Source organism: Petromyzon marinus, chromosome 49, assembly GCF_048934315.1.
Source record: "Petromyzon marinus isolate PM22_M1 ecotype Great Lakes invasive population chromosome 49, UKy_Petmar_22M1.pri1.0, whole genome shotgun sequence".
NCBI lineage: Eukaryota > Metazoa > Chordata > Hyperoartia > Petromyzontiformes > Petromyzontidae > Petromyzon > Petromyzon marinus.
The window spans coordinates 3,426,635-3,454,225 of record NC_133715.1 but is presented as its reverse complement, the minus strand read 5'-3'; the positions used below and the strand labels follow the sequence as shown (position 1 = coordinate 3,454,225).

The window sequence follows — 27,591 nt, the reverse complement described above, 5'->3', positions numbered from 1 at the left end:
GTGTTAGTACATTCACCAAGTGCGTGTAAGTTATCCCGTAATAAGTGCTCCTCCCTTCTCGTTACACGTGTTCCTCCGTCGAGTGACTCCTAGTTGCCGCCTTATGTACGCGGCCACATTACACAGACGATGCACGGCACACTCAAGGGTGATGGAAAAAAATAAGAGTAGGTTGTTACTACATATGTACAATGAAACAGGTGTTAAGATGTTCAAATACAAAATAGGTACCTTTTTGCAAGGCATCAAGTCTGCACGAACCACATAGTACTTGTGGCAAAACATGCAAACAAACGTGCTCCGATAATAAATGGGCATCGTCTTTGAAACTGCTTGGCCTACACCAGAGACAGCCTTCTTCATGACCCAGTCTCACCAGTGTCAGAGAACGCCGAAAGGCGTATCTTGGATGCTGGCAAAAAAAAAGTCCCGTAGATAAAACTCAAGGGTATTGCAGGTGAGCCGAACGCCTGCTGAGTTTCGCATCACCTCTGCCTCCGCACATACACACCCCTTGCTCCTATCTGTGCATGCCTATCTGTGCATGCCTATCTGTACATGCCTATCTGTACATGCCTATCTGTACATGCCTATCTGTGCATGCCTATCTGTATATGCCTATCTGTACATGCCTATCTTTACATGCCTATTTGTACATGCCTATCTGTACATGCCTATCTGTGCATGCCTATCTGTACATGCCTATCTGTACATGCCTATCTGTGCATGCCTATCTGTACATGCCTATCTGTGCATGCCTATCTGTACATGCCTATCTGTGCATGCCTATCTGTGCATGCCTATCTGTGCATGCATATCTGCGCATGCCTATCTGCGCATGCCTATCTGTGCATGCCTATCTGTGCATGCCTATCTGTACATGCCTATCTGTGCATGCCTATCTGTGCATGCATATCTGCGCATGCCTATCTGTGCATGCCTATCTGTGCATGCCTATCTGTGCATGCCTATCTTTACATGCCTATCTGTACATGCCTATCTGTGCATGCCTATCTGTACATGCCTATCTGTACATGCCTATCTGTACATGCCTATCTTTACATGCCTATCTGTGCATGCCTATCTGTGCATGCCTATCTGTACATGCCTATCTGTACATGCCTATCTGTGCATGCCTATCTGTACATGCCTATCTGTGCATGCCTATCTGTACATGCCTATCTGTGCATGCCTATCTTTACATGCCTATCTGTGCATGCCTATCTGTACATGCCTATCTGTACATGCCTATCTGTGCATGCCTATCTGTACATGCCTATCTGTGCATGCCTATCTGTACATGCCTATCTGTACATGCCTATCTGTACATGCCTATCTGTGCATGCCTATCTGTACATGCCTATCTGTGCATGCCTATCTGTGCATGCCTATCTGTACATGCCTATCTGTACATGCCTATCTGTACATGCCTATCTTTACATGCCTATCTGTGCATGCCTATCTGTACATGCCTATCTGTGCATGCCTATCTGTACATGCCTATCTGTACATGCCTATCTGTACATGCCTATCTGTACATGCCTATCTGTACATGCCTATCTGTACATGCCTATCTGTACATGCCTATCTGTACATGCCTATCTTTACATGCCTATCTGTGCATGCCTATCTGTACATGCCTATCTGTGCATGCCTATCTGTGCATGCCTATCTGTACATGCCTATCTGTGCATGCCTATCTGTGCATGCCTATCTGTACATGCCTATCTGTGCATGCCTATCTGTACATGCCTATCTGTACATGCCTATCTGTGCATGCCTATCTGTACATGCCTATCTGTACATGCCTATCTGTACATGCCTATCTGTACACGATTTTAAAGCGAGGCTGGTGTCCTGCGCCTCGTCCCCCTTACAAATGAAACGTTCGCGAGCTTTCGAACGACTGCCCCGCTCGTTTAAATTGGCGGAGCCGGCCGGTTGGAGTCGTTTTAGCCCGACGAACGCACGTATTGGGCGGCTCACGGTAGGTCGCAGTCACAGGAAGAGGTGTGTGTGTGTGTGTTTTTATTATGACACGCTTTCATTTAACTCACTCTTGTTATTGTTGTTGTTGTATCCTCAAATCTTGTAACTCAAATTTAACACACTTCCCAATGTGGTATCGACTTCAAACTTGGTATACTTATGTTATACTGATGACAATACCATATCATATCATAAAAAATATATATTTTAAAACATTAATTTGTATACGTTATGTTTCGGCTTGGGTCTAATTGTCCACACTTAACTGACGTTGGCTGTAATTGGCCACGGCCCCCTTACGTTATGGCAAGCTTCGGGGCCACTTTTTTGGAGTCGTGGAGTTCTTACATTACTAGTAGGGTACATTTCATTAAAGCGTGTTTTTTTTTTTTAAAGTTTTTAAAAATATTATTTCTTTTCCTTTCCTGCAGATAATATCTAGACAACGCCATGTATCCAAAGATTGCTTTGTTCACCATGACCGAGTTGCCCCCTTTGTGTAATGCATCATGGGGAATTACACAAAAAAACCCTCTAGTCACTGGGAACCTTGCTGCAATGCAGATTTTTTTTTTCCGCATAAGGCTAACAGCTGCTTTTCATGTACTGTAGAAGGGTTCGCAGTGGCAAACATTCAAATATAGATTTTAATACAGTATATGCAAAGCTATACAATACCTGTACGCACTGCTCTTGTACTGCCTTTGACGGAATCCCCCAGAATGCACCCACTAGCGTTGCTTTTCGCGTAAGCTGGGGCGGCATTGCCCTGGGCAGGCCACGAATTGGGCAACCATCACGCACACCGGGTTATCCCAGGTGGCTCGCCACGTTGTGAGCGGCGCATCGTTGCACCGTCGGCCGTTCTACTATGCCCCCCCCCACGTCTGCGCTGCCCGGCATTTGCCAACCCGTGCCGGAAAAGCGCGGCGTAAGATTCCATAGCGCTCTGACCCACACGGCACAGGGGGGTAGGCTCTCATCCAGCAGTGGACTAAATGCACACGTACAGTGTTACAATGTTGCCTGCTCAGCCACGAAGTCGTGCACTCGCCCGCGAAGGGTGCAGTGCCGAAGCTGTCGAAGCCGTGAAGCGTGCAGTAATTTGTAAAGTTTTGCGTGTTTTGTGCAAATCCCCATTACGTGTTTTAAGCGACGCATACATGCGGATACATCGCCTTTCACAAAGCTCTCTTGCGACTGTATTTCAAATCCATTCGCTCTCCGTGTCAACCTTGAGCACGCCTTGAGATTTTCTACTCGTGACAGCGTGAACTTGTTTTTGTAATGTGTCTTGTATGTCCATTCTCTTATTTTATGGACCTAATTTGTGCACCTTTTTTTGCGCCTCTGAAATATAAACTTGGTATATTAATGGACTCTTTGCAGGTTAGAAAGGATGACTGCGAGATGTCCTTTCTGTTGATGATTTTCGTTGCGGTGACGTGAACAAAACAGTACGGTTGTACTGCACTCTAATAAACAACAACAACAACAACAACCAGGATTCGATTGTTGGCCACGTCTAACGCCATTAGCGGCCAATAACCTGAACCGTTTCGGCTCCCCTTAGCTAACCCTTGAGTCGGCTTCTCGTTACAAACCAGAATTTGACCATTGTGGTAAAGTATGATTGAACAACCCCCACGATGGCCGACACACCATCGCGGAGAGGCCTTCATCCAGCAGTGGATTAATGAAGGGCTCTTAAATGACTGTGATGTGTTGTTTACGGGGCTTCACGAGTGCTGCTACCCCCACCCTCCCACGTTGGCATTGTGTCACAATTCCGGGTCGCAATTTAATTCGAGAACCGATCATATTTTCGTCTCTCTGTTTTTTTTTTACGCTCTCATTTATGTCGTTTCCCACACGCGCCAAGTCTTGTTCGTACAGCCCAGCACAAATGTGACGACGAAATTGTCTGAAAGCGTGCTTCTCGCACGCATTCATCGGGGGGTGCATGCGTGATCGTGTGCGGAATAATGCATTTGAATTCATTAACGGCTCCGCAAATTCTGTTATGTTTTCACACAACAGGGCGCTGGAATATTTTTTGTTATTTGTTCAACTTCCTGGAATTGAGTTTCCAGCCTCATGTTCCGTAGCTTAACAAAAATTGTGCCTTTTTTGGGGGGGGGGGGGGGTGGGGTCTGTTTCAGAAGGTGCCCTGGCCCGCCCGCGTGACGTTGTGCTGACGTCGGTAAATTTAATAACATCGGTGAGCTGGAAACCGGGCAATGGGGCGCCAGCTGATCAGCTCTACTCGGTGTATTACAGAGGGTAAGTCAGGACACGGACACCCCCCGATTAGCACGGTTGGCTTCATACGGTGCGAAAGAAGTTCAACGTGCGTACGTATATAAAAAAACGAGTGCCAAAGAGAACAACGGCAGTGGTGTGAGACGATTGAGGCAACCAAGGGCATGGGTTCACTGCATTCCGTATAACGGAGAAGCAAATTACACTGAAAATTACTCAAGTGGGATCACACGCCGAGCAACGTCGCCCCCCTCCTTACTGCGACAATCGTGGCAGGACCCTCCTGGAAAAGTGTCATACGTACATGTGTACGGTTGGTTCAGAACCACGGGGTCATTACAAACACTCAAAAAAAGATGATTAAAGCCATGCAAAGAACCGTGGAGAGATGCGTGCTCAGAATTATATCGACAGACACGAGTTACATTGACCAGAGAGCAGACAATGGATTTGAGAAACGCACGTTGGTTGTATGTGTGTATGCTTAACTTCTTTCGCACCGTACGTAGCCAACTTTGCTAATCGGAGGTGCGGGGGGAATTATAGCAAACTATACTCCTTGGCTCTTTCGGTAAAGTCACGTAGGTATAAAATCAAATCAAACGAATCGCGACGTTTCGAGCGCAACACAAGCGTCCGTCATTCGGTCATCAGGTGGCGGACGCTCGTGTTGCGCCTGAAACGTCGCGATTCGTTTGATTTGATTTTATACCTACGTGACTTTACCGAAAGCACCAAAGAATATGCAGTCACGAAAGCTTCAAATCAAGACGCGACAAACTAAACGCAAAAAGAAGTTCTAAAGCAACTAGTTTTCTTTTTTTTATCGAGATTGATGACGTCGTTTGAAGCATTGCGAGAAGTCAGCATGGGCAGGACATGTCACGGCTAGAAGGGACGAAGGCCGATAGTCGAGGATAATGACGGAGTGGTGGCAAAGGAACGGCTTGGTGGGGGAGGCCTTCAGCCTTGGCTTGACTGTGCTGATGATGATAATGCTGATGATGATGATGATGACAAAGTCCGGACATGGCACACACACACACACGACCTCACATACCCGGCCGCCGAGGCTGAAATGTGTAAATACGTACGACGAGATCGTTGCGCGGCTATTGTCATCAACCGATGGACGAAAAGTGTGTGCCTTTGTGTGAACAGAAGTTACGAGAAATATTACAATGAGTCGATGCTCGTCAAGGATGGCTGCAACAGGACCAGAAAGACGAGTTGCAACCTCACAGATGTCCTCTCCCTGTGGGTGCACTACGACATCGTAGTCTGCGCTTGGACCCCGCTCGACTTGGTGTGTGCCGACTCAGAAGAGATCTCAGTTCTAACCGACAGTAAGTCACTTACCTGGGCGTCAAAGATAGGGGTGCCACGGTGTCGGGATGTTACCTCCCTCGCCTGGTATACAGGACGGGCGGCGTGGGTTCGATCCCGACCCTTAAGCCTGTCTATTGGAGTTTGCGTGTTCTCTCCGTGGCCGCGCAGATTTATCTCCGGATCTTCCGTTTTTTATCTCTCCGTGTTTAGAAACAAGCTCTCAAGAGTATTTCGCTGCTGTAAATGTCCACGCGATAAGCCACTTCGTTGAGCTACCATTTGTGGCCAGGTCGCTTCTGCGAATGAGCTGTACAACTCAGTGGGCCTTACCTGGTAAAATAAATTTTTAAAAATGGTTTAAGTTTGATGAGAGATCCTGGTGAAGTATGTTTGGCTTCTTCTTTGGTTCTTTCGGTAAAGTCACGTAGAATGAGAATAAAATAATAAATTGATAAAATAAAATAACACAATAATATTCTCACGACGTTTCGGCCACAACACAAGCGGCCTTCATCGGGTGAAGGGGGTGAGACTGTCTGGTAGGACAGCGCTGGAGTGAGAGAGCCACGTTCATATCACGGCTTTTAAGCTGTGTGAGAGGAACAAGGAGCCTTGACAAAGGAATTAGCATAAAATTTAGCATTGAAATGGCTGAATGATTAGCTTGTGACTGGTCACAGAAATAGCTATGTTAAAAGTTAAAACATACACATCCGCAGAGGCACCCATTGTTAAAAGGAATTAGCATAGAATTTAGCATTGAAATAGCTAAGTTAAGGCATACACATCCGCAGAGGCACCCCTTGACAATGGGATTAGCATAGAATTTAGCATTGAAATGGCTGAGTGATTCGCTTGTAACTGCTACAGAAATAGCTACGTTGAAGTCAGAGCATACACATTCACCGAGGCACTTAGTACAAATCAAACAGGAGAATTTAGCATTGAAATAACTAGGCGAATTTAGCATTGAAATAACTGGGTGATTTGCTAGTGACTGGTCACAGAAATGACTACACATCTGAGCTATTCACAGTACTATATAGTGAACCAATAAAAACTAAAATATAAATTACCTTCATGTTATCAATAAACTCTATATTCTCCAATCAGCTAAGCTACCAACCATAAGTCGTTATATATCACAATGCTATATGGCGAAAAAAATGGGTGGATTCTTACCCTCAAATTTCCGTACCACGGATAGCTACGGGCCCCGTTCAGACGGACGAGTTCGTCCATGGTCGGAACAGAGGAGGGGGAGAGAGACAGCTGCGAAGCCCTAGTATACTCCATGTTGTAAACCATACCATTAACCGTGGTGTGAGAGGTATTAAGAGGCAATGCTGACGAAAGAGCTGCGGTCTGAAGGTCATCGTAAAATTACAATTAATTAAGAACAGAAATGATTTAACACATCTTTCCAGTGGTTACTAAGCCTGAATCCATCTTCTCGGTTGAAATTGTCTCTGTGCTTGTATATGTGAATGGCCTCATGAACGAATCTCTCATGGTAGCCGGTTGGTTTGCAAAGAACCTCCGTCTTGGAGAAGTCAATGTCATGTGAGCCCACTGAATTGTAACAGTGATCTGCCACGGCAGAGGAGTTCGTCTTACCGTGTTTCAAGTCTGCTTTATGTTCGCGGATGCGGTCCGAGATATGTCTTTTGGTTTCTCCAATGTAGCTACTACCACAGAGGCACTTTAGTTTGTAAACGCCCGGGTACTGTATGTCTGGAAGAGCATCTTTTGCAGATGGAACTAAATCACGGATTTTGTGTACTGTGTTGAATCGGACCTGGATCTTGTGTTTATTCAGGATTTTGGAGATCTTTTTAGTGACCCCTGCAATGTAGGGTAAGGTGATGGTTTTGAGTGGCTCCACAAGAGGATCCTTCTTCATGACTGGAGTGATGGCTTTGCGGATTGTGTAGTCGGAGTAGCCATTAGCCCTGAGAGCCTGGTGTACGTGCTTGAGTTCACTGGTAATGTGTTCCTGGTCGGAAATGCATTGGGCTCTATGGTATAGAGTCTTGATGAGGCAGTTCTTCTGGGATGGATGGTGGTGGGAATCCGGTTTCAAGTAAGCATCTGTATGGGTAGCTTTCCTGTAGACAGAGTGGCTCATTGAACCATCATGTCTCCTTTTAATTAAGACATCCAGAAAGGGTAGTTTGCCATCTTTTTCGACCTCCATGGTAAATCTGATGGCTGGGTGTATGGAATTGATGTGGTCGCGGAATTGGTCTAGAGCAGGCTGGCCATGTGGCCAGATGACAAAGGTGTCATCAACGTACCTCTTCCATAAGGTCGGGCGTAGAGTGGCAGTCTGGATGGCGTCAGTTTCAAATTTTTCCATGAATACGTTGGCTACAACCGGAGATAGGGGGGAGCCCATTGGGGTGCCCTCAGTTTGTTTGTAGAAAGTTCCATTCCAGGTGAAGTATGTGTTGGTTAAGCAATGTCTCACCAGGGGGGGTACATCAGTATGCAGTCCTTGATGAACCAGGTCTTCAATGATAGCGATGGTGTCAGGTACCGGGACTTTGGTGAACAAGGACACCACATCAAAACTGACAAGCAGGTCGTTTGGGGACAGGGAAATGTCTTTGATTGTCGATACCAGGTGAGTAGAATTTAGTACCGCAGAGGTGGTTTTTCCAGTGAAAGGTCGCAGTATATCAGCCAGAAAACGTGCCAGTTTGTAGGTGGGGGAGCTGATAGTAGAGACGATGGGACGAAGGGGTGTATCTTCTTTGTGTATCTTTGGAAGGCCATATAATCTTGGTGGTCTGGCAGCAGAGGGTTTCAACGAGAACTGTTTGATCTCATCAATTTTCTGGCTGATATACTGCGACCTTTCACTGGAAAAACCACCTCTGCGGTACTAAATTCTACTCACCTGGTATCGACAATCAAAGACATTTCCCTGTCCCCAAACGACCTGCTTGTCAGTTTTGATGTGGTGTCCTTGTTCACCAAAGTCCCGGTACCTGACACCATCGCTATCATTGAAGACCTGGTTCATCAAGGACTGCATACTGATGTACCCCCCCTGGTGAGACATTGCTTAACCAACACATACTTCACCTGGAATGGAACTTTCTACAAACAAACTGAGGGCACCCCAATGGGCTCCCCCCTATCTCCGGTTGTAGCCAACGTATTCATGGAAAAATTTGAAACTGACGCCATCCAGACTGCCACTCTACGCCCGACCTTATGGAAGAGGTACGTTGATGACACCTTTGTCATCTGGCCACATGGCCAGCCTGCTCTAGACCAATTCCGCGACCACATCAATTCCATACACCCAGCCATCAGATTTACCATGGAGGTCGAAAAAGATGGCAAACTACCCTTTCTGGATGTCTTAATTAAAAGGAGACATGATGGTTCAATGAGCCACTCTGTCTACAGGAAAGCTACCCATACAGATGCTTACTTGAAACCGGATTCCCACCACCATCCATCCCAGAAGAACTGCCTCATCAAGACTCTATACCATAGAGCCCAATGCATTTCCGACCAGGAACACATTACCAGTGAACTCAAGCACGTACACCAGGCTCTCAGGGCTAATGGCTACTCCGACTACACAATCCGCAAAGCCATCACTCCAGTCATGAAGAAGGATCCTCTTGTGGAGCCACTCAAAACCATCACCTTACCCTACATTGCAGGGGTCACTAAAAAGATCTCCAAAATCCTGAATAAACACAAGATCCAGGTCCGATTCAACACAGTACACAAAATCCGTGATTTAGTTCCATCTGTAAAAGATGCTCTTCCAGACATACAGTACCCGGGTGTTTACAAACTAAAGTGCCTCTGTGGTAGTAGCTACATTGGAGAAACCAAAAGACATATCTCGGACCGCATCCGCGAACATAAAGCAGACTTGAAACACGGTAAGACGAACTCCTCTGCCGTGGCAGATCACTGTTACAATTCAGTGGGCTCACATGACATTGACTTCTCCAAGACGGAGGTTCTTTGCAAACCAACCGGCTACCATGAGAGATTCGTTCATGAGGCCATTCACATATACAAGCACAGAGACAATTTCAACCGAGAAGATGGATTCAGGCTTAGTAACCACTGGAAAGATGTGTTAAATCATTTCTGTTCTTAATTAATTGTAATTTTACGATGACCTTCAGACCGCAGCTCTTTCATCAGCATTGCCTCTTAATACCTCTCACACCACGGTTAATGGTATGGTTTACAACATGAAGTATACTAGGGCTTCGCAGCTGTCTCTCTCCCCCTCCTCTGTTCCGACCATGGACGAACTCGTCCGTCTGAACGGGGCCCGTAGCTATCCGTGGTACGGAAATTTGAGGGTAAGAATCCACCCATTTTTTTCGCCATATAGCATTGTGATATATAACGACTTATGGTTGGTAGCTTAGCTGATTGGAGAATATAGAGTTTATTGATAACATGAAGGTAATTTATATTTTAGTTTTTATTGGTTCACTATATAGTACTGTGAATAGCTCGGATGTGTAGTCATTTCTGTGACCAGTCACTAGCAAATCACCCAGTTATTTCAATGCTAAATTCTCCTGTTTGATTTGTACTAAGTGCCTCGGTGAATGTGTATGCTCTGACTTCAACGTAGCTATTTCTGTAGCAGTTACAAGCGAATCACTCAGCCATTTCAATGCTAAATTCTATGCTAATCCCATTGTCAAGGGGTGCCTCTGCGGATGTGTATGCCTTAACTTAGCTATTTCAATGCTAAATTCTATGCTAATTCCTTTTAACAATGGGTGCCTCTGCGGATGTGTATGCTTTAACTTTTAACATAGCTATTTCTGTGACCAGTCACAAGCTAATCATTCAGCCATTTAAATGCTAAATTTTATGCTAATTCCTTTGTCAAGGCTCTTTGTTCCTCTCACACAGCTTAAAAGCCGTGATCTGAACGTGGCTCTCTCACTCCAGCGCTGTCCTACCAGACAGTCTCGCCCCCTTCACCTGATGAAGGCCGCTTGTGTTGTGGCCGAAACGTCGTGAGAATATTATTGTGTTATTTTATTTTATCAATTTATTATTTTATTCTCATTCTACGTGACTTTACCGAAAGAACCAAAGAAGATGAATCATTGCAGTCACGAAAGCTTTAAATCGAAATATGTTTGGCTTATTGTCGTGTGTGTGACACTAAGTAAAATTCTGCTTGAATAACCGTGCTGAATTGTATCCAACAGCGCAGATAGAAGCTCCTTACATTGACCTCTACGTCTTCGGAAACAACATCAAAATGGAGATGTCGCCCCCAAAGTTACATGAAGAGGACATTAAATACTTGTACAGCTCTGTACTTTACAACGTTACGTTGTGTGTGGGCTTACACGTGAGTAAACGGTCCCCTCATCCTTTTCTACGGGGGGATATTTGAACGGCATTGGGATGTGGAGATGCATGGTGGCCACGAGTCTGATGACCCGGAGGAAACTTTGGGCCAGATGGTGGGATACTGTCAGGACAGATCTTGGAGGTTACGTTGTTCTACAGGGTGATCCAGATGTCATGTGACCCCAATTTAATTATCTAAAAACCTAATGTTTTTTTTGAAGGTTGATTTAAAACAGAAATGAATATGCAAAGGAAAACAATGTTAGGGGTCAATTAATTTGGGGGAGGGGGGGGGTCACAAGACATCTTATCTTAACGGAATTTATATTGTGCCCTGACCAAGGCACTTTGCAGAGAATTCGGAATGGTCCAACCTGTGAATGTAATGGTGATGAGGTGAATAAAATAGATGAAGCAACGGGGGGGCGAATCTGTCATAATGCGAAATCGGTGAAAGCGAAATTGATGACAGTAAATTATGATTAATGGGTTGAATGGATGGGGAATGAGTGATAGCCATGTAAATGGGAATATGGGGAAATTGCCCCATGAAGCTGGTTGTAATTACAGTAGAACCTCTGAGATCGAACGCCCCAGAACTCGAACAATTCGGTGATCGAACAAAATTTTCGACGATTTTTTGCCCCTTACATCGAAACAAAAATTCGGAGGTCGAACAACTTGAAAGAAGCTGCGTGGGCCGAGACGCGTAACCAGGGCGACCGAGACGCGTAACCAGGGCGACCGAGACGCGTAACCAGGGCGACCGAGACGCGTAACCAGGGCGACCGAGACGCGTAACCAGGGCGACCGAGACGCGTAACCAGGGCGACCGAGACGCGTATCCAGGGCGACCGAGACACGTAACCAGGGCGACCGAGACGCGTAACCAGGGCGACCGAGACGCGTAACCAGGGCGACTGAGACGCATAACCAGGGCGACCGAGACGCGTAACCAGGGCGACCGAGACGCGTAGCCAGGGCGACCGAGACGCGTAACCAGGGCGACCGAGACGCGTAACCAGGGCGACCGAGACGCGTAACCAGGGCGACCGAGACGCGTAACCAGGGCGACCGAGACGCGTAACCAGGGCAACCGAGACGTGTAACCAGGGCGACCGAGACAAAGGCGAATGACCCAGTTTACGTGTAGCTCTCGCCCAGTGCATACCCACAAAACATCGTTACGTTAACTTTTCCCTCACCACCTTCCACTCAAACCATCCACTCTCGTTACTACAGGTAAAGTGAAGTATCAGTGTTCATTTATTCTATTAATTATAACTGTATTTCTTGTGTTTTGTATGCTTTTATGTACTGTACTGTATTTTAATATTGTTAACTTTGTGTAAAAATGGCCCATAATAGGAGCATCCTTGGGTTGGGAACCAATTAATGCTATTTCCATTCATTCTTATGGGGAAAATTGATTCGGTGTTCGAACACGGTTTTGGAACGAATTAAGTTCGATCTCCGAGGTACCACTCTACTAGGGAAACGTACTCAGATTGTGAATGTTGTCGGATTACTCTCCCAACACACCGGTGTGCTGAAGTAGTAACTAATTGGCATGTTTTGTTGACTTGACAAACCTTACTAATTGCCTGTGTCGGGCGGTGCCGGGTTAACGACGACAGGTTTATATATTTACACGATATAACCCCCCAAAGAAAAAAACCTTTATCATGAAATATATTGGTCGCGAAAGCCTAAAAGCCCCACTTGACTTCTGAGCATCGAGTGCTACCCACTGCTGACAAGATCAAACTCGAACAATGTTTTGATTTAAAGCTTTCGTGACTGCAGTAGTTTTTTCGGTAAAGTCACGTTGAAGGGAAACAACAAAATAATAAAATATATATAAAACAATAAAAAATTCTCACGACGTTTCGACCATAACTCAAACGGTCGTCTTCAGGTGTGTTGGTTTGCATAAATTTATTTTTAAACGGCGCATTTATTTATTTATAAAAAAAAACGTTAGCGCCGTTTAAAAATAAATTTATGCAAACCAACACACCTGAAGACGACCGTTTGAGTTATGGTCGAAACGTCGTGAGAATTTTTTATTGTTTTATATATATTTTATTATTTTGTTGTTTCCCTTCAACGTGACTTTATCGAACAATGTTGTTTCTAAATAGCATGCGCGCGCGTGTGTGTGGGGAGTGATAGTGTAACGGTTAGCGCGCTGCGCTCCAAACCTAGCGAACCGAGTTCGATTCCTGTTCGCGGCCAACACCAGTGGCGATTATCTGCACCGGTCATGGGCCTCCTCTAGGTCAACTCAGCCTCAAATGAGTACCTGGTGCGGTGTGTAAATAATTCGCCACTGGGGAGACAAAGGCGGTCGGCAGTGGTTGCTGGCCCACCCACCCTCTGGTGTGCCGTGCCGGCCTTCATTAGGTGCTGCTCGCTAGCAGCACTTTGTCTTTGAGTGTCTTGTGACTGTTTTTTTTGTGTGTGGGTCACTGTCAGGAGCATCAGCAGCAGTGCGAGTACTACCAGTCCGAGGTCGCCAGCCTGGACTTCAAAAATATCAAGTACAACACCGAGTACTGCTTTACGGGCCAAATTATAGTTGAAGTGGATAACAGGGACAAGTTCAGTGCCGTGTCCCAGCAGGTGTGCCGCACAACCGAAAAGGAGAAAGGTAAAAGGCTTAAAAGCGCAGACCGGAATTTCGAGTTTCCACTCTGGAGGGGAATTGGGTGTCAGGTCGAGGGGGCGGGGCGGGGGGTAAATGGTGGGGCTGGGTGAAGAATGATTCTATCGCTGTCACACTCGCACAGTAGGGGGGGGGGGAAGACCCACGTGTTCACAAATTTTCCAGAATAGTCTGGACATGTACGAACGGAACAGGTATGACATTTTCTTTGGTGGGATGGGGCTGTATAGGGGAAAAAGAAAAGGGGGAATGAGTGACAACAGGAAACCACCATGCTGGTTAATTAAAGCTAATTAATGGCTATGCGTCCGTAACGTAGGGGATTGCTCTATCCCGATGTGTGATAGGCAGTGGTCTTCATTTCAAGGCCCGCGGCCTTTACTGCGGCCCTGACATGCGGACGCCGACATTAGAAGGAGAGTGACAACACCCCCCATCATCATCATCGTCGTGCTGCTGCTGCTGCTGTCAAACCTCACAATGGTTTCAAATGTGTGGCGGCCCTCGGTGCTGTTGATGTCTTATCGGCGAAAGTGCTCCCCCCCCCCTCCAACCCTCTGAAAGTTAGTGAAGAACTTTGGTGTTAGGGGTGCGTCTGTGTGTGTAGTTGCATGCCCAGTGTGCGTGCACTCGCATTGCCATATCATCTTTCGCGATACGATATTGGATCTCACCATATGACGATCGCGATATCTGTATTCCCATAGCTTTAGGTTTTTAATGAATTGCGCTTAGCTGTACGTCTGGTACAAATAAAGATTGTGTCAAGTTTCTTCCACGGCAGTTCACTCTGCAAAGCCCTGCCTTTTGGTTGCCTATCACCCCTCATTTAGAGTCCGCAGTGCGTATAAACGCTACGCGCTGTCAAGTTACACGCAAAATAATCGAGTAGTTTTAACGAAAAGCTGAACACATTTGTCTGCAACACTGTGTATCGCCTTAAATAGCGAACTATACACACACCTGTCAACCCCTTATCAGTGCCCTGCCTTGTTACAGACCAATTCAGAACTCATTGGTTACCCCGTGCCCTTAAAAATCTCAGCGTTCATCCGAGAAAGTCCCATCACAAGGGAGAAACACAAACAAATAGACAAAAACATGTTGCCCGTATTGAAACGGCTGTACGCCGTATGGACCTGAAAATAAAATTTCCCTGCACAAGAAAACGGGTAAACTGTATGGGTTGACAGGTGTGACTATATAATAGGCAATGCCTTGGTCAATGGCCTTTCTACATCGCACATGCTTCGTCTTAAGACTGTTGCCCAAAACGTCACCTATTAACATATTTTTACTTTTAAGGCCACAGTATTGTTGACAAATGTGATTTTTTTTTTTAGATCTTGCCACGGTGGCAAGATGTTAACTCTCTTCGCCTTGTATACAGGAGGTCATGAGTTCGATCCCGACCTTGACGCCTATATATTTGGAGTTTGAATGTCTCCCCATGGTCGCGTGAATTTTTTCTCTGGTTTTTCTCTCCACATTTAGAAAACGTGCGTTTAGAGTATTGGGCTGCCGTAATTTTCACCACGTGACAAGCCACTTCCTTGAGCTATGATTTGTGATAGCCAGGTCGTTTCTGCTAAAGAGCTATATAGCGCAATAGGCCTTACCTGGTAAAATAAAATTAGTGTTTGTGGTGTTGTTATTTGTGTTCGAGCACCACTGGCAACGCAGAAGCGTCACAAAATAGTTTCCGTAATTTACTGGACTGCCAAAACGATGGCGTATCATTTGCCATTGCACTCCAACAAACATTTAGCAAAATGCAGTGTAATGGATAACAACTCGAATGACGGAGTTTCTTATTTCTTAACATTTTCATCAGGTTATGTTACAAATATAATTTAGAAAGTATTAAATGAGCAACAATGATCACATATGACGGTGTCTTTTTTTTAAAAACCTTAACTATAGATTCTTCCCCCTATTTTATTTACCAGGTAAAGTCCGCTTTTTTTAGAGGTGACCTGATCACGCATGATAGCTAATTGAAATGGCTGATATCATCATGTGGGAAATTATGTTATCAACCAAATAATATTGAGGCATACTTCTAAATGTGCAGGGAAAAACTCGGAGGAATCCGGAGAAAAATAAACGTGACCACTGGGAGAGACAACACGTGAACTCCAGATTTACAGGCGTCATGGTCGGGATTGAACACGGGGGGATAACATTTTTCGCCACGTTATATTGTCATGTTGTGGCAACTCTTAACGCACGTATGCCTATGTCCGGAGTACTATAGCTAAAAGCACGTGACATGCAGCGGTTGTCGCCTGTGATGTGGCAACTTTGGACCCAGCCTCGTGTGAGGATTTTGTGCAACACTCAAGAGCATACCGATGAGTCCTAATATGGACGAAACTGGTCTACTGTTTCCGGTCTCCATCTAAATTCTGCCGGTCAGTCAGGCCACATACGCTCAAATTTATTTTGATGGTGACCTGAGCCAAGAGAACCACCGTGCACTTCATCAGGATCTGCTGATGGTTTTTGCATAATGCACAAATGCCGAGTGCTTTTTGTTCCTGTATTTGCACGTGATTTGTGTTTGTCTCTGGGCAGCGTCCAAGTGGGTGGTTTTCACCACCTTCCTGATCTCGGTGATCGTTTCATTTGCCGTCGTGTTCACGCTGTTGCTGCTGGGACACAAAATCTTCAAAATGGCTCGCTACATCTTTGCAGTAGATATGCCACTTCCTAAAACTCTCCTGGGCATTCCTTCCAAACAGGTAAGAGTGTGAAATCTTGACTTGAAGCTTTCGCGGCTGCAGGAATTCATATTCTTGGGTCTTTCGGCAAAGCCACGTAGATAGGTTCAAAGAAAATAACAAAAAAAAACTACGACGTTTCGATCGCAACACAAAGCCGGTCGTCTTCAGCAAAAAAAAAAAGACGACCGCTTGCGTTGTGATCGATACGCCGTAGTTTTTGTTGTCATTTTTTTTTATATTCTTTTAACCTATGTACGTGAAATTTTGATTTAAAGCTTTCGTCACTGCAGTAATTCATATTCTTAGCTCTTTCGGTAAAGTCACGTTGAGGGGAAACAATACGATAATAAAATATATATAAAACAATAAAAAAATTCTCACGACGTTTCGACCATAACACAAACGGTCGTCATCAGGTGTGAAAAAACCAACGGTAAGAAACATTTGAAAGAAGTGTCGGTTCGCATTAATTTATTAATTTTTAAACGGTTTATTCATTTACGTGACTTTACCGAAAGGCCCAAGAATAGGTAAGAGTGTCGTTTGGTTTCGTCTACCCGTTAACATTTGCCACATTTCACCAAAAATACGATGGAGTGCAGTAACATCTGTCGACGCTTCCACCTTGGCATTGTTTGCGTCTGTATTCTCCAGGTGCTCCGGTTTCTTCCCACACAATTAACCACGCGTTAATTAATTAGCCACGCGTTAATTGTGTTTTAACCGACCGTTTGTGTTGCTTTATATAGTTTCCAAATTTTGCTAAACCCTGTTTGATTTAGTGTGATGTTCCGTCTCTCTCTCTGTGTCCCCTGGTATATCTGTGTTAATTCCCCCCACTTAAGGTCTGTGTGTATATATCTGCGGTTATGTGTTTCCTCTGCCTGATGATGATTGCTTGTGTTGCGATCGAAACGTCGTATGCTATTAAATCATTTTATTTTATTTTTATTATTTCTATGTGACTTTACCGAAAAAAAACAAAGATTAACCCCAAAATATAGTTAGAATATTTTTTGCCTGCAATAAATGTCCACGTGATTATCCACTTACTTCGTTGAGCTATCATTTGTGGCCAGGTCGCTTCTGAAAAAGCGCTCTACAGCTCCGTGGGCCTTAGCTGGTAAAATAAAAAAATGTTTTATATTATATAGAGGACTGCAGAGCTTGGAGGGGACTTTTCACTTGTCTGCCCTTCTTGAGCCGTGCCCTCTTTGTCTTGGGGTCTTTTGTCATGGCATCCCTTCCTTTACCAATTACTTTCCATTGTTTTTCCTATATGTTACATTCCTTGAATCTACCCCCTTCCCCATTGTGTGCCACGGGTAAAAGGTTGTTTATGTTACCACCATTAGTGTCTGGCCTCGTTACTCTTGACATGAGCATCAGCTGTGGTGTGTTGCTTGCAGAATGGAACGTTTCTACTCATCTCTGAGAAAGATGTGATTAAAGAAGTGAACATCTGCAGCACTGTTGAAGTCATGTGTGACGACGTGGAAGACGATTACATTGTCAACGGGTTCGGCCTTCAATCATAGCTTCTAAAGTCGTTCCTGTTTTATTTTTTATTTAACATTTTTTTGCCATCACTGACACTTTTGAACTGACAGAACAAGTTTAGGGTTATGTCTCCCACTCTTGTACAAATGCTACATTATGAGTCTTCGTCACAATGCCGATTTTGTCTCCTTGTCTATCAATGATGTCTCCACGTCTCATTGCTCTTTTTAAAACTGGATCAGCAGAAATGTTGGGTAATTTAACACTCATGGATCATTCAAAATTAATCAAACCGAATAAGAAAGGCCCGTTGGCCCAAACGTCGTACATATTATAATATTGGCCTGCTGAGGTTAAGACATGTTGTAAACATTGGAAACAACCAATTTTGCATTACCTTTTTTTAAATTATGTATATATTACACGTACATATATTTTGTTAATGTTTCATAATTTCCTGGTTGTTGATGTGCGGAGTTTCAAAGTACTTGTGTAATTTTTACGATGCGTGTACAGTATTTGTGTTTACACTGGACAAAATAGTACTTAATGATTACATGTTCTAAGAAATGAATACAGCAACATTCCAATTATCCGATTTGGTGCGGGGCGACCATATCACCGCGCATCCTGTAATCCACGGCACGCCACCACAAAGGTTATTCTGGGAATCTTAAAAAAAATAGGCGCCACTGCGGTGAGCCGTGGACTACAGGAGTAATTAGCCACGTGACTCCGTTAATCCATCACCTGATTAGTTACTCCATGAATCCACATATGAATTTGCGGATTTCGAGGTCATACTTTTTTTTTTCAAGACCCAAATTGAGCCAATTCTGACACATCGCCCAATGCTGAAGGATGTTTTTGCATTTTTGAGACTCGGTATCCAAGTCTTTCTCTGTGCCATGTCCTTTCTCTGAAAGATGTCAGCGATTATGGCCTTCTGTCCATTTATCTATGTCCATGCAATTATTATTCAAGCACTTTGCGTAAGATACTACCGGTTTTAACCATTTATTAAAATTGTTTTTGTAACTTAATTCACCATCTTCCCTACCTTGTCAAACAATGGCAAATTATTTTCGCCTCTTGCTATCTTCAGCTCCGCGATTTTACCTGCAGCTAGGCTATTCAAACCCTTCACAGTGCGAATTTGGATGGATTGGATGGAAGCCAACGACCCCTTGGCAATGCGAAGCGCTTAACAATGATGTGTAGGGGGGCGGGGGGGGTGGTGAATTGGCAGCCCTCATCGGAAGAGATCCAGAAACCCGCGATTCACGGACGATTTCTGGATCAACGTGTCCCGCAGATGTTGGGAGGATTCGTGAGCTACGGTAAATTTGCGAAATGATAGAACTTGGCGGTTTATTGGAGCGTGTGTGTTTGAGAGTTGTGCTACAATGCAAAACCGAGACAACATGAATTAGAATCGGTGTCACGCATTTAACATCAACACGTGGAGTGTAAATTTTTGATTTAAAGCTTTCGTGACTGCAGGGATTCGTATTCTTGGTTCTTTCGGTAAAGTCACCACGTAGAAGGGAAACAATAAAATAATAAAAAATAATAAAAATATATTGTTTTATATTTTTATTATTTTCTTGTTTCCCTTCTACGTGACTTTACCGAAAGAACCAAGAATACGTGGAGTGTAAATTTAACTTGCTATCCAGCCCGTTTGCTTTTGCGGAATCGTCCGATGGCGGAGTATGATCACTCTTTTTGGAAAATGCATGGACATAGCGATCCGCTTGGCTTCATGAGACGTAGATTTGTATCCTGTTCGTGTGTTCCTCTGTCTCTGTCAGCGTGATTGCAACCATGCACCTCCCCATGCTTCTTATGTGCACTAAACAGTTTTTATCCCATGGAGTTTTTGCCCCATTTTATTGACCTTGTTTCTGGTCCATACATCATTGCAGGTAATATGTACTTCATGTCGAGTTATTGTCACGTTTGACTTGGTGCAAGGCGTGCCACTGCGGTACCCTTGCTAATGATGCCACTTGAAAGCGACTTGTCAGAAGGTTGATCTCTTCACCACTCGGTTACATTACAAAGTGGACTTGTGGACTTCTGTTGACGTGGGTGTTTTTTGACCACCTGAAGACTCTACTGCCTTGGTTTTAAATACGTTAACCACTATGCTAATGAAATATTAAACAGTAGTGGGGGGGGGGCCCTCTTATCTATTCATGGTGAAATTGGGGGGGGGGGGGGGGGGGTTGCGGTTAAAAGGATGGAATCCAGTAATAGGTTTTACCCTTTTAACTGGCACAAAAACTGACACCTTTATTCAAGGCATCATGTTTGCAATAACCACAACACAAGCAGTCAAATGCAAACATAAGAGACAACTCTGATAATAATATGCACTGTCCTTGATTTTGATTGGTCCACACCCGAGACGGCTTTTCTTAGAGCCTAGTCTCCCACTGGTGTTGGACCAGAAGACGCCAAAAGGCGTACAACTCAAAAACAGCGCACTATCAGAGTATTGAGGGCTCGGGGTGAGCATTTACATTATGAGACCTTTGCCAGTAACAAGATATAGTAATAGGTTTTACCCTTTTAAGGGCTGTCTCTTTTGTTTGCATTTTGACTGCTTGTGTTGTGGTTATTGCAAACATGATGCCTTGAATAAAGGTGTCAAGTTTTTTGTGCAAGTTAAAAGGGTAAAACCTATTACTATATCTTGTTCCTGGCAAAGGAGGTATCATAAAGGATGGAATCCGTTTCTTAAAATTAGTTTGTAATGTATATTATTCCAATATCCTGTTTAGCTTTGAATTCCTCCACGTGCTTTCGTATAAACACCGGATCTCGCATACGTGAACTTTGAATGTTCAACTTCTTTGCACACAATAAAACACCGTTGATGCCTGTCGCGTACCGAACTTACCAAGTGCGTTGCGTTACCTGTACTTGTTTTTACTTGATTGTTGCAATGGACAATCTTATGTTGTCAATGTGAATCCCTGTCAAGTGTATTGGATGTGAGCAGGCGAAATAAAGTAACTGCATTGGGTTCGGTTTGCGGGCATGCTGGCACACTGCATTTGGTTCGATCTCTCTGCTCGGCAGTTGAAACAACGATGCAAGATTTTACTGGTAAGAACCTCCTGGGGATTATTGTGTCCGTCCGTCCGTCGTGAATCCAAAAATGGGAGGGGTGCGGCTGGATGGAGAGGGGAGGGTGGGGAGGGGCTGGGTGGGGGGCGAGGGGCTGGGTGGGGAGGGGCGGGTGGGGAGGGGCTGGGTGGGGAGGGGAGGGTGGGGCTGGGTGAGGAGAGGCTGGGTGGGGAGGGGCTGGTCACCCCGTGGTGCCCTTATAAAACTCAACGTTTAACCTACTCCGGCTTGTGCCCGCCCTCACAGTCAGGCATATTTGCGGAATACACCACGTGGTGCCGCCATTGACCCTGGCCATTGACCGAGCAACCCAACGTTCCTACCAGCACCCTCCGCAGGAATGCATTTATCTTTGAAATTACCCCCCCCCCCCACCCGCTGTCTGGTCAACCCAGCGATAGAAATGGTTACACCACAGCCTATCGGCAGATCGCGTGTGGCGAGGTCAAGCTTTGGTACTCCCATCTCTTGTAAGACGACTCCCAGTGTGGAAGAGTAGGCCAAAGTCCCGCCCCTCCTCGGAGGGGTTCTCAAGAGCTGTCTCCTCTGGAGGCTCCTTCCGCTGGCAGTGGCACAAGCAAGACATTTGGAGGACTGCGCCTTTACCTAATTTTAATTTATTGGGGTAGCAATGAAGTTGAGTTATGCTATTGTAAGCCTACATACAGTGTTTATGTTAACCCTATGCATGTATCGTTAGTAATGAGGCATTGGTCTATGCATGTCTGCCTGCATGCATACCTCGAATTACACCGACACGGCATGTGTGGTGTATTATGAACTTATGAACTATTATGAACCACCTTGTACAGCAGGGTGCACAGTTTATGCCCCTCCCCCCACCCCTCTCGAAGACTCGGGAGGCGCCAGGAATCGCAGACAAAGCGAGGCGGCAGCCAGACGGCGAGCCTGGTGCCAACAATTGGCTAAACTCTGCGGTCCTCTACATATTAAGATGTTTCCAGCCATTACGGAGTGTTGATGCACGGGGTAGAAAACTGCCACACCCGGGAGAAACCCTACGTGCGGACGAGAAGAACACCATCGTACAGAGTAATAAGTAATGTTTTTAAGAACTTTTTTTTTTAAAACACGCTTTAATGAAATGTACCGTACTAGTAATTGAAGAACTCCACGACTACAGGAAGTGGCCCCGAAGCTTGCCACAACGTAAGGGGGCCGTGGGCAATTACAGCCAACGTCAGTTGAGCGTGGACAATTAGACCCAAGCCGAAACATTACGTATAAAAGTTTTTAAAAATATATATTTTTCATGATAGAATATAGTATGGTCATCAGTATGACATAAGTATACCAAGTTTTCAGTCGATACCACATTGGCAAGTGGGTTAAAATTGAGTTAAAAGATTTGAGGCTACAACAACAAGAGACGGAGTGAGTTAAATAAAAGCGTGTAAAAACGGATGGGGGATTAGCCCACGTTTTTCCGTACCGCCTTCTCATGGCAAGCCATGGTTATGTCTCCTGGATGCCCATGGCGTGGGAGTTTCACAACATTTGTGGGACCCACCAACCCTCGCCTCCGCAGTGCTGGACTATCGGCGTGCATGGCCACTGCCCGGAACATACGGAACGAGGCACAAACGCACAGACATCATACATTCACTGCTTGGAAACGTTTGCTTGGACAGGGCAATAGACGATAACTGATTGAATTGTAGTGAGTTCTTATGGAGATGGAGACGTTGTCGTAGAGGCAACACGGTTTATTATAAAGCTAACAGAGAACTTCCTTAACGTCCCCTATCTGGGGAGGTACAGCGTCCGAGCGATCGTGACTCACACACTGTCAGCTCAGCTCTTAGCCATCCGGCTATCGTGGTCCTAGGGGAGGCTATCCTGACCCGACCCAGCCAGGGTACGGGTCTCGACCGCTGGTCCCAGCTCGACCCGGCCCTTAGAAGGACGTCGGTATCGAGGTTCCAGGGTCCTGACTAGGGAGGCTATCCTGACCCGACCCAGCCAAGGTACGGGTCTCGACCGCTGGTCCAAGCTCGACCCGGCCCTTACAAGGGCAGCGGGCTCGAGGTCCCAGGGTCCTAGTCTCGCTGCTCTTCAGTCTTCGTAGCACTGCCCAGAGCTGTACTTGGGGTGCCCCTTTTATACACCTCCAGGGGACCCTCCGCCCCTGGTACCGCCCCCTTTCTGAAACCTTCCAGAAGATCCTGGAAGGGCCCCCTCCCAGCCCCCCCCCCCCCAACCTGGAGTAGGGGAGGGGAACCCATCCTCCCTTGGGTCCGGCTCCCTCTCTATCCCCTCGTACTGGCCGGCACACCCTACCGACCTCTGACTGCAACTGCAGGTAAGTGAATAGAGGCGAACGGCAGGTAAGTGGATACCGACGGTGTGTGTGTGTATACGCGATCCGACGCTACAGAATGGCAGCCAAATGAGCGAACGCGTTCGAGGGGAAGACGGAGCGCTTTGTTCAGTTAATCATGTGCAGGAGCCACGTGGCTTGGGGCATCGCAGGACCGCGAGGAATAGCGTCGGCGTAGGGTGGACGTCATCCCGCAGTGGATCAGGGCTGATTGTAATCTTGCTGCGTCGTGGGAATATAAAAGTTGCAAAACAAGCCTTTAGTCTCTCGTCACGTGATGGCCCTTTTAAGTGACGTATAACCCGTGTCAGAGACACCTGGCATCGGCTGTGTTGACAATTTTCCAACGCAGACATAACGTGGTCACGTGCATGTATGTACCGTATCTTGAACTTCTTTCGCACCGTACGTAGCCAGTCGTGCAAATGGAAACCGCACCCGGCCCGTGCAACAATGCCACCACGCGGCGAGCGATAGGGTGTTCGCCGGTTGTTGCAGAGGGTCACAGGTTCGAATCCAGTGACCGCCCTGGTTAATACTGCGGGAATGTTCCTACCGATATTCACATCATATGTGTCCGTCTGCTTCGTGGATTTTTCTCCTGGTCCACCGGGTTTTCCCCTCCACGTTTATCATCAACATGTGTTGTAGAGTATTTGGCTGTTTTACATTTCCACGTGATAAGCCATTTCGCAGAGCTATCGTTTGTAGCCAGATCGCGTCTGGGATGTTGGTCAATACCAGTTACATTGTGTCGCCTTTTTGTTCTGTTAAGGAGGAAACCTACGTTCAACGCTCACACGGAACAGCAAACAACCGCCGTTAGCCCCCTATAAGTGGCGTCACCACGGTGATTGTGCCAGGCTCGGTGCACCTTGAGGCCACGTTTCAGTTTTCAGTTCCATTTGTTAGGTAATAGCCCTGTGAGCCACGCGGCTATTGACTCAGGTGCAACCGCAACAAACAAAAACATGAACAAGAAAACATCTTGAAGCGACTTACACGCAGCAGAAAAATCCTGGAAAAAAACAGCAAAAGTCTTCCAGAAAAGCACCGTACATCAACGCTGTGTGCAAAAAATCCCAGTGGGATGCAAGTCAAACAATAACAACCGTAAGACAATTTAGATTAAAGTTATCAGTCTAACTCTGTACTACAACAAACAAACACGGCTAAACCAAAAACGTCTTCGAAATCACCAAAATAAAGCGATAAAAACAATGTAACAGTGATCATAGGAACCGTGATTCAAATTTAACAATAAACGATATATACAATAACATGTACTACCAAACATGCACTACCCATGCACGACGATTTCCTCCAAAGTTGTTTCAGCTCCCACGTCGCAAGTTCGCGTAGCGGTAGCGCCGGGCTGCTCCCAAGAGACCCGGCGTCATTGGGGGAGTGGGTGCCATGGGATGATGTGTCGTTGTTGTTGGGTTCTGGGAATTGGAAGGAGCAGATGGTCAATGATACATGCACAGAATATGAAAATGACGTGTTTTGTATGACAGTACACTGAATATAATGTATGCTAGGGCTTTCTGAAAGCAACGGGTGGATAACATAGGGGCCGTCCATAAATGATGTCACGCGATTTTGGACGATTTTTTACCCCCCCCTCCCCCCCCTCATCGTCACACGGCGTCACAAAAAGTCAGACCCCCCATTAAATATGACGTCACAAAGCTCTGCCCCACCCCCCGAAAAAAATGCTTCAAATCGCTTTAAACTATTGTCATTGTAGCGCGTACTCTGATGTTGTAGGAGAAAACATCTATTAAAAAGTCTATTTAATTAAGTAGAACGTTTGATTTAAAGCTTTCGTGACTGCAGGGATTCATATTCTTGGTTCTTTCGGTAAAGTCACGTAGAAATAGAAAATAATAAATTACATAATATGATATTATGTAATCTTCAAGTGACTTACGCGCAACAGACAAATCCAGGGAAAAACAGGAAAAGTCTTCCAGAAAAAAACACCGTACATCAACGCTGTGTGCAAAAAATCCCAGTGGGATGCAAGTCAAACAATAACAACCATAAGGCAAACTTTATTTGGTGCTTTCGTGACTGCAGGAATTACTCTTTGTTTTTTTCGGTAAAGTCACGTAGAAATAAGAAATAATAAGAGAATTAAAAAATAGAATACGACGTTTCGATTGCAACGCAAGCAATCATCATCAGGCATAGAAGAGCGAAATTTAAGAGAGAGAGGAAACACAGAACCGCAGACATATATACAGACATCTAAGCAGAGGGAGTTAACAAAGAGACACAGGGAGGGTCTCCGTGCCAAGGCCTTAGCATGTAGGGGGGACAAAGAGAGATGGAGAAGCACATGAAATCGAACAAGTATTAGTAAAACTTTGGAAACAATATAATTCTATTCTTAGTTTTTTCGGTAAAGTCACGTTGAAGAGAAACAACAAAATAACAAAATATATATAAAACAATAAAAATTCTCACGACGTTTCGACCATAACTCAAACGGTCATCATCAGGTGTGTCGGTTTGCATAAATTTATTTTGAAAACGGCATATTTATTTATATATATATAAAAATAACGTTTGCGTCACGCGCAACGATTGGCTGTTTGCCAGGACTAGTCCATCTATTTTTTGAAAAGAGGAGGGGGGAGACGAAATTTGTTTTTTTGTATGCTGTCTGAAAGCCACTGTAAGCGTGAACAATCAATCAAGAACTGAAATGATTTATCAAATCTTTCCAATGATTGCTAAGATAGAATCCATCTTCTCGGTTGAAATTGTCTCTGTGTTTGTATATGTGGATAGCCTCATGAACGAATCTCTCATGGAAGCCAGATGGCTTACAAAGAACCTCCGTCTTGGAAAAGTCAATGGCATGTGAGCCTACTGAATTAGAACAATGATCTGCTACGGCCGAGGTGTTGGTCCTACCGTGTTTAAGGTCTGCTTTATGTTCACGAATGCGGTCCGAATTATGGCGTTTGGTTTCTCCAATGTAACTACTACCACAGAGGCAACTTAGTTTGTAGACACCAGGGTATTGTATGTCCGGAATCACATCTTTTACAGACGGAACCAGATCACGGATTTTATGTAATGTGTTGAAACGGACCTGGATCTTGTGTTTATTCAAGATTTTGGAGATCTTTTTTGTGATCCCAGCAATGTAGGGTAAAGTGATGGTTTTGAAAGGCTCCTCAAGAGGGTTCTTCTTCATGGTTTGAGTGATAGCTTTGCGGATTGTATAGTCGGAGTAACCATTAGCCCTAAGAGCTTGGTGTACGTGCTTGAGTTCACTGCTTATGTGTTCCTGGTCGGATATGCATTGGGCTCTATGATACAAAGTCTTGATGAGAGAATTCTTCTGTGATGGATGGTGGTGGGAATCCGGTTTCAGATAAGCATCCGTATGGGTAGCTTTCCTGTAGACAGAGTGGCTCATTGAACCATCAGGTCTCTTTTTAATTAGGACATCCAAAAAAGGTATCTTGCCATCTATTTCGACTTCCATGGTAAATCTGATGGCTGGGTGTATGGAATTGATGTGGTCGAAGAATTGGTCTAGAGCAGGCCGGCCATGTGGCCAGATGACAAAAGTGTCATCCACGTACCTCTTCCATAAGGTTGGGCGCAGAGTGGCAGTCTGGATGGCGTCAGTCTCAAATTTCTCCATGAAAATGTTAGCTATAACTGGAGAAAGGGGGGAGCCCATTGGGGTGCCCTCAGTTTGTTTGTAGAAAGTTCCATTCCAAGTGAAGTATGTATTGGTTAAACAGTGTCTCACCAGGGGGGGTACCTCAGTGTTTAGTCCTTGATGAACCAAGTCTTCAATGATTGCAATGGTGTCAGGTACAGGAACCTTGGTGAATAAGGAAACTACATCAAAACTGACAAGCAGGTCGTCTGGGGACAGGGAAATACCCTTGATTGTTGATACCAGGTGAGTAGAATTTTGTACCGCAGAGGTGGTCTTTCCAGTGAAAGGACGCAGGATTTCAGACAAAAAACGAGCTAGTTTGTAGGTGGGGGAGCTGATAGTAGAGACTATGGGACGAAGAGGTGTATCAACTTTATGTATTTTTGGTAAGCCGTATAATCTTGGTGGCCTGGCAGCAGAAGGTTTCAACGAAAACTGTTTAGATTGATCAATTAATGCGGTTGAATCAGAAATTATTTTGTTGGTTTGTGTGACGAGGCTGTTGGTGGGATCTCTTTTTATTTTTGTATAACTACCATCGTCGAGTAATTCTTTAATTTTGTTGTTGTATTCTATTTTA

The 27,591-nt window shown here is 45.1% G+C and overlaps 1 protein-coding gene across 27 annotated transcripts in view; it reads left to right on the top strand.

Moving 5' to 3' along the window:
* Positions 1–20,903, top strand: part of LOC116952887 (interferon alpha/beta receptor 2-like) — a 46,236-nt gene extending 25,333 nt beyond the window's left edge. For all 27 annotated transcript variants that reach the window (XM_076074601.1, XM_076074602.1, XM_076074604.1 and 24 more), the window contains 6 exons: positions 4,152–4,272; positions 5,413–5,597; positions 10,800–10,945; positions 13,426–13,600; positions 16,193–16,359; positions 17,751–20,903. In XM_076074601.1, the coding sequence (XP_075930716.1) occupies positions 4,152–4,272; positions 5,413–5,597; positions 10,800–10,945; positions 13,426–13,600; positions 16,193–16,359; positions 17,751–17,879 (923 nt within the window). In that variant the 3' untranslated portion in view covers positions 17,880–20,903. The remainder of the gene's footprint in view (positions 1–4,151; positions 4,273–5,412; positions 5,598–10,799; positions 10,946–13,425; positions 13,601–16,192; positions 16,360–17,750) is intronic.
* Positions 20,904–27,591: the final 6,688 nt, after the last annotated feature.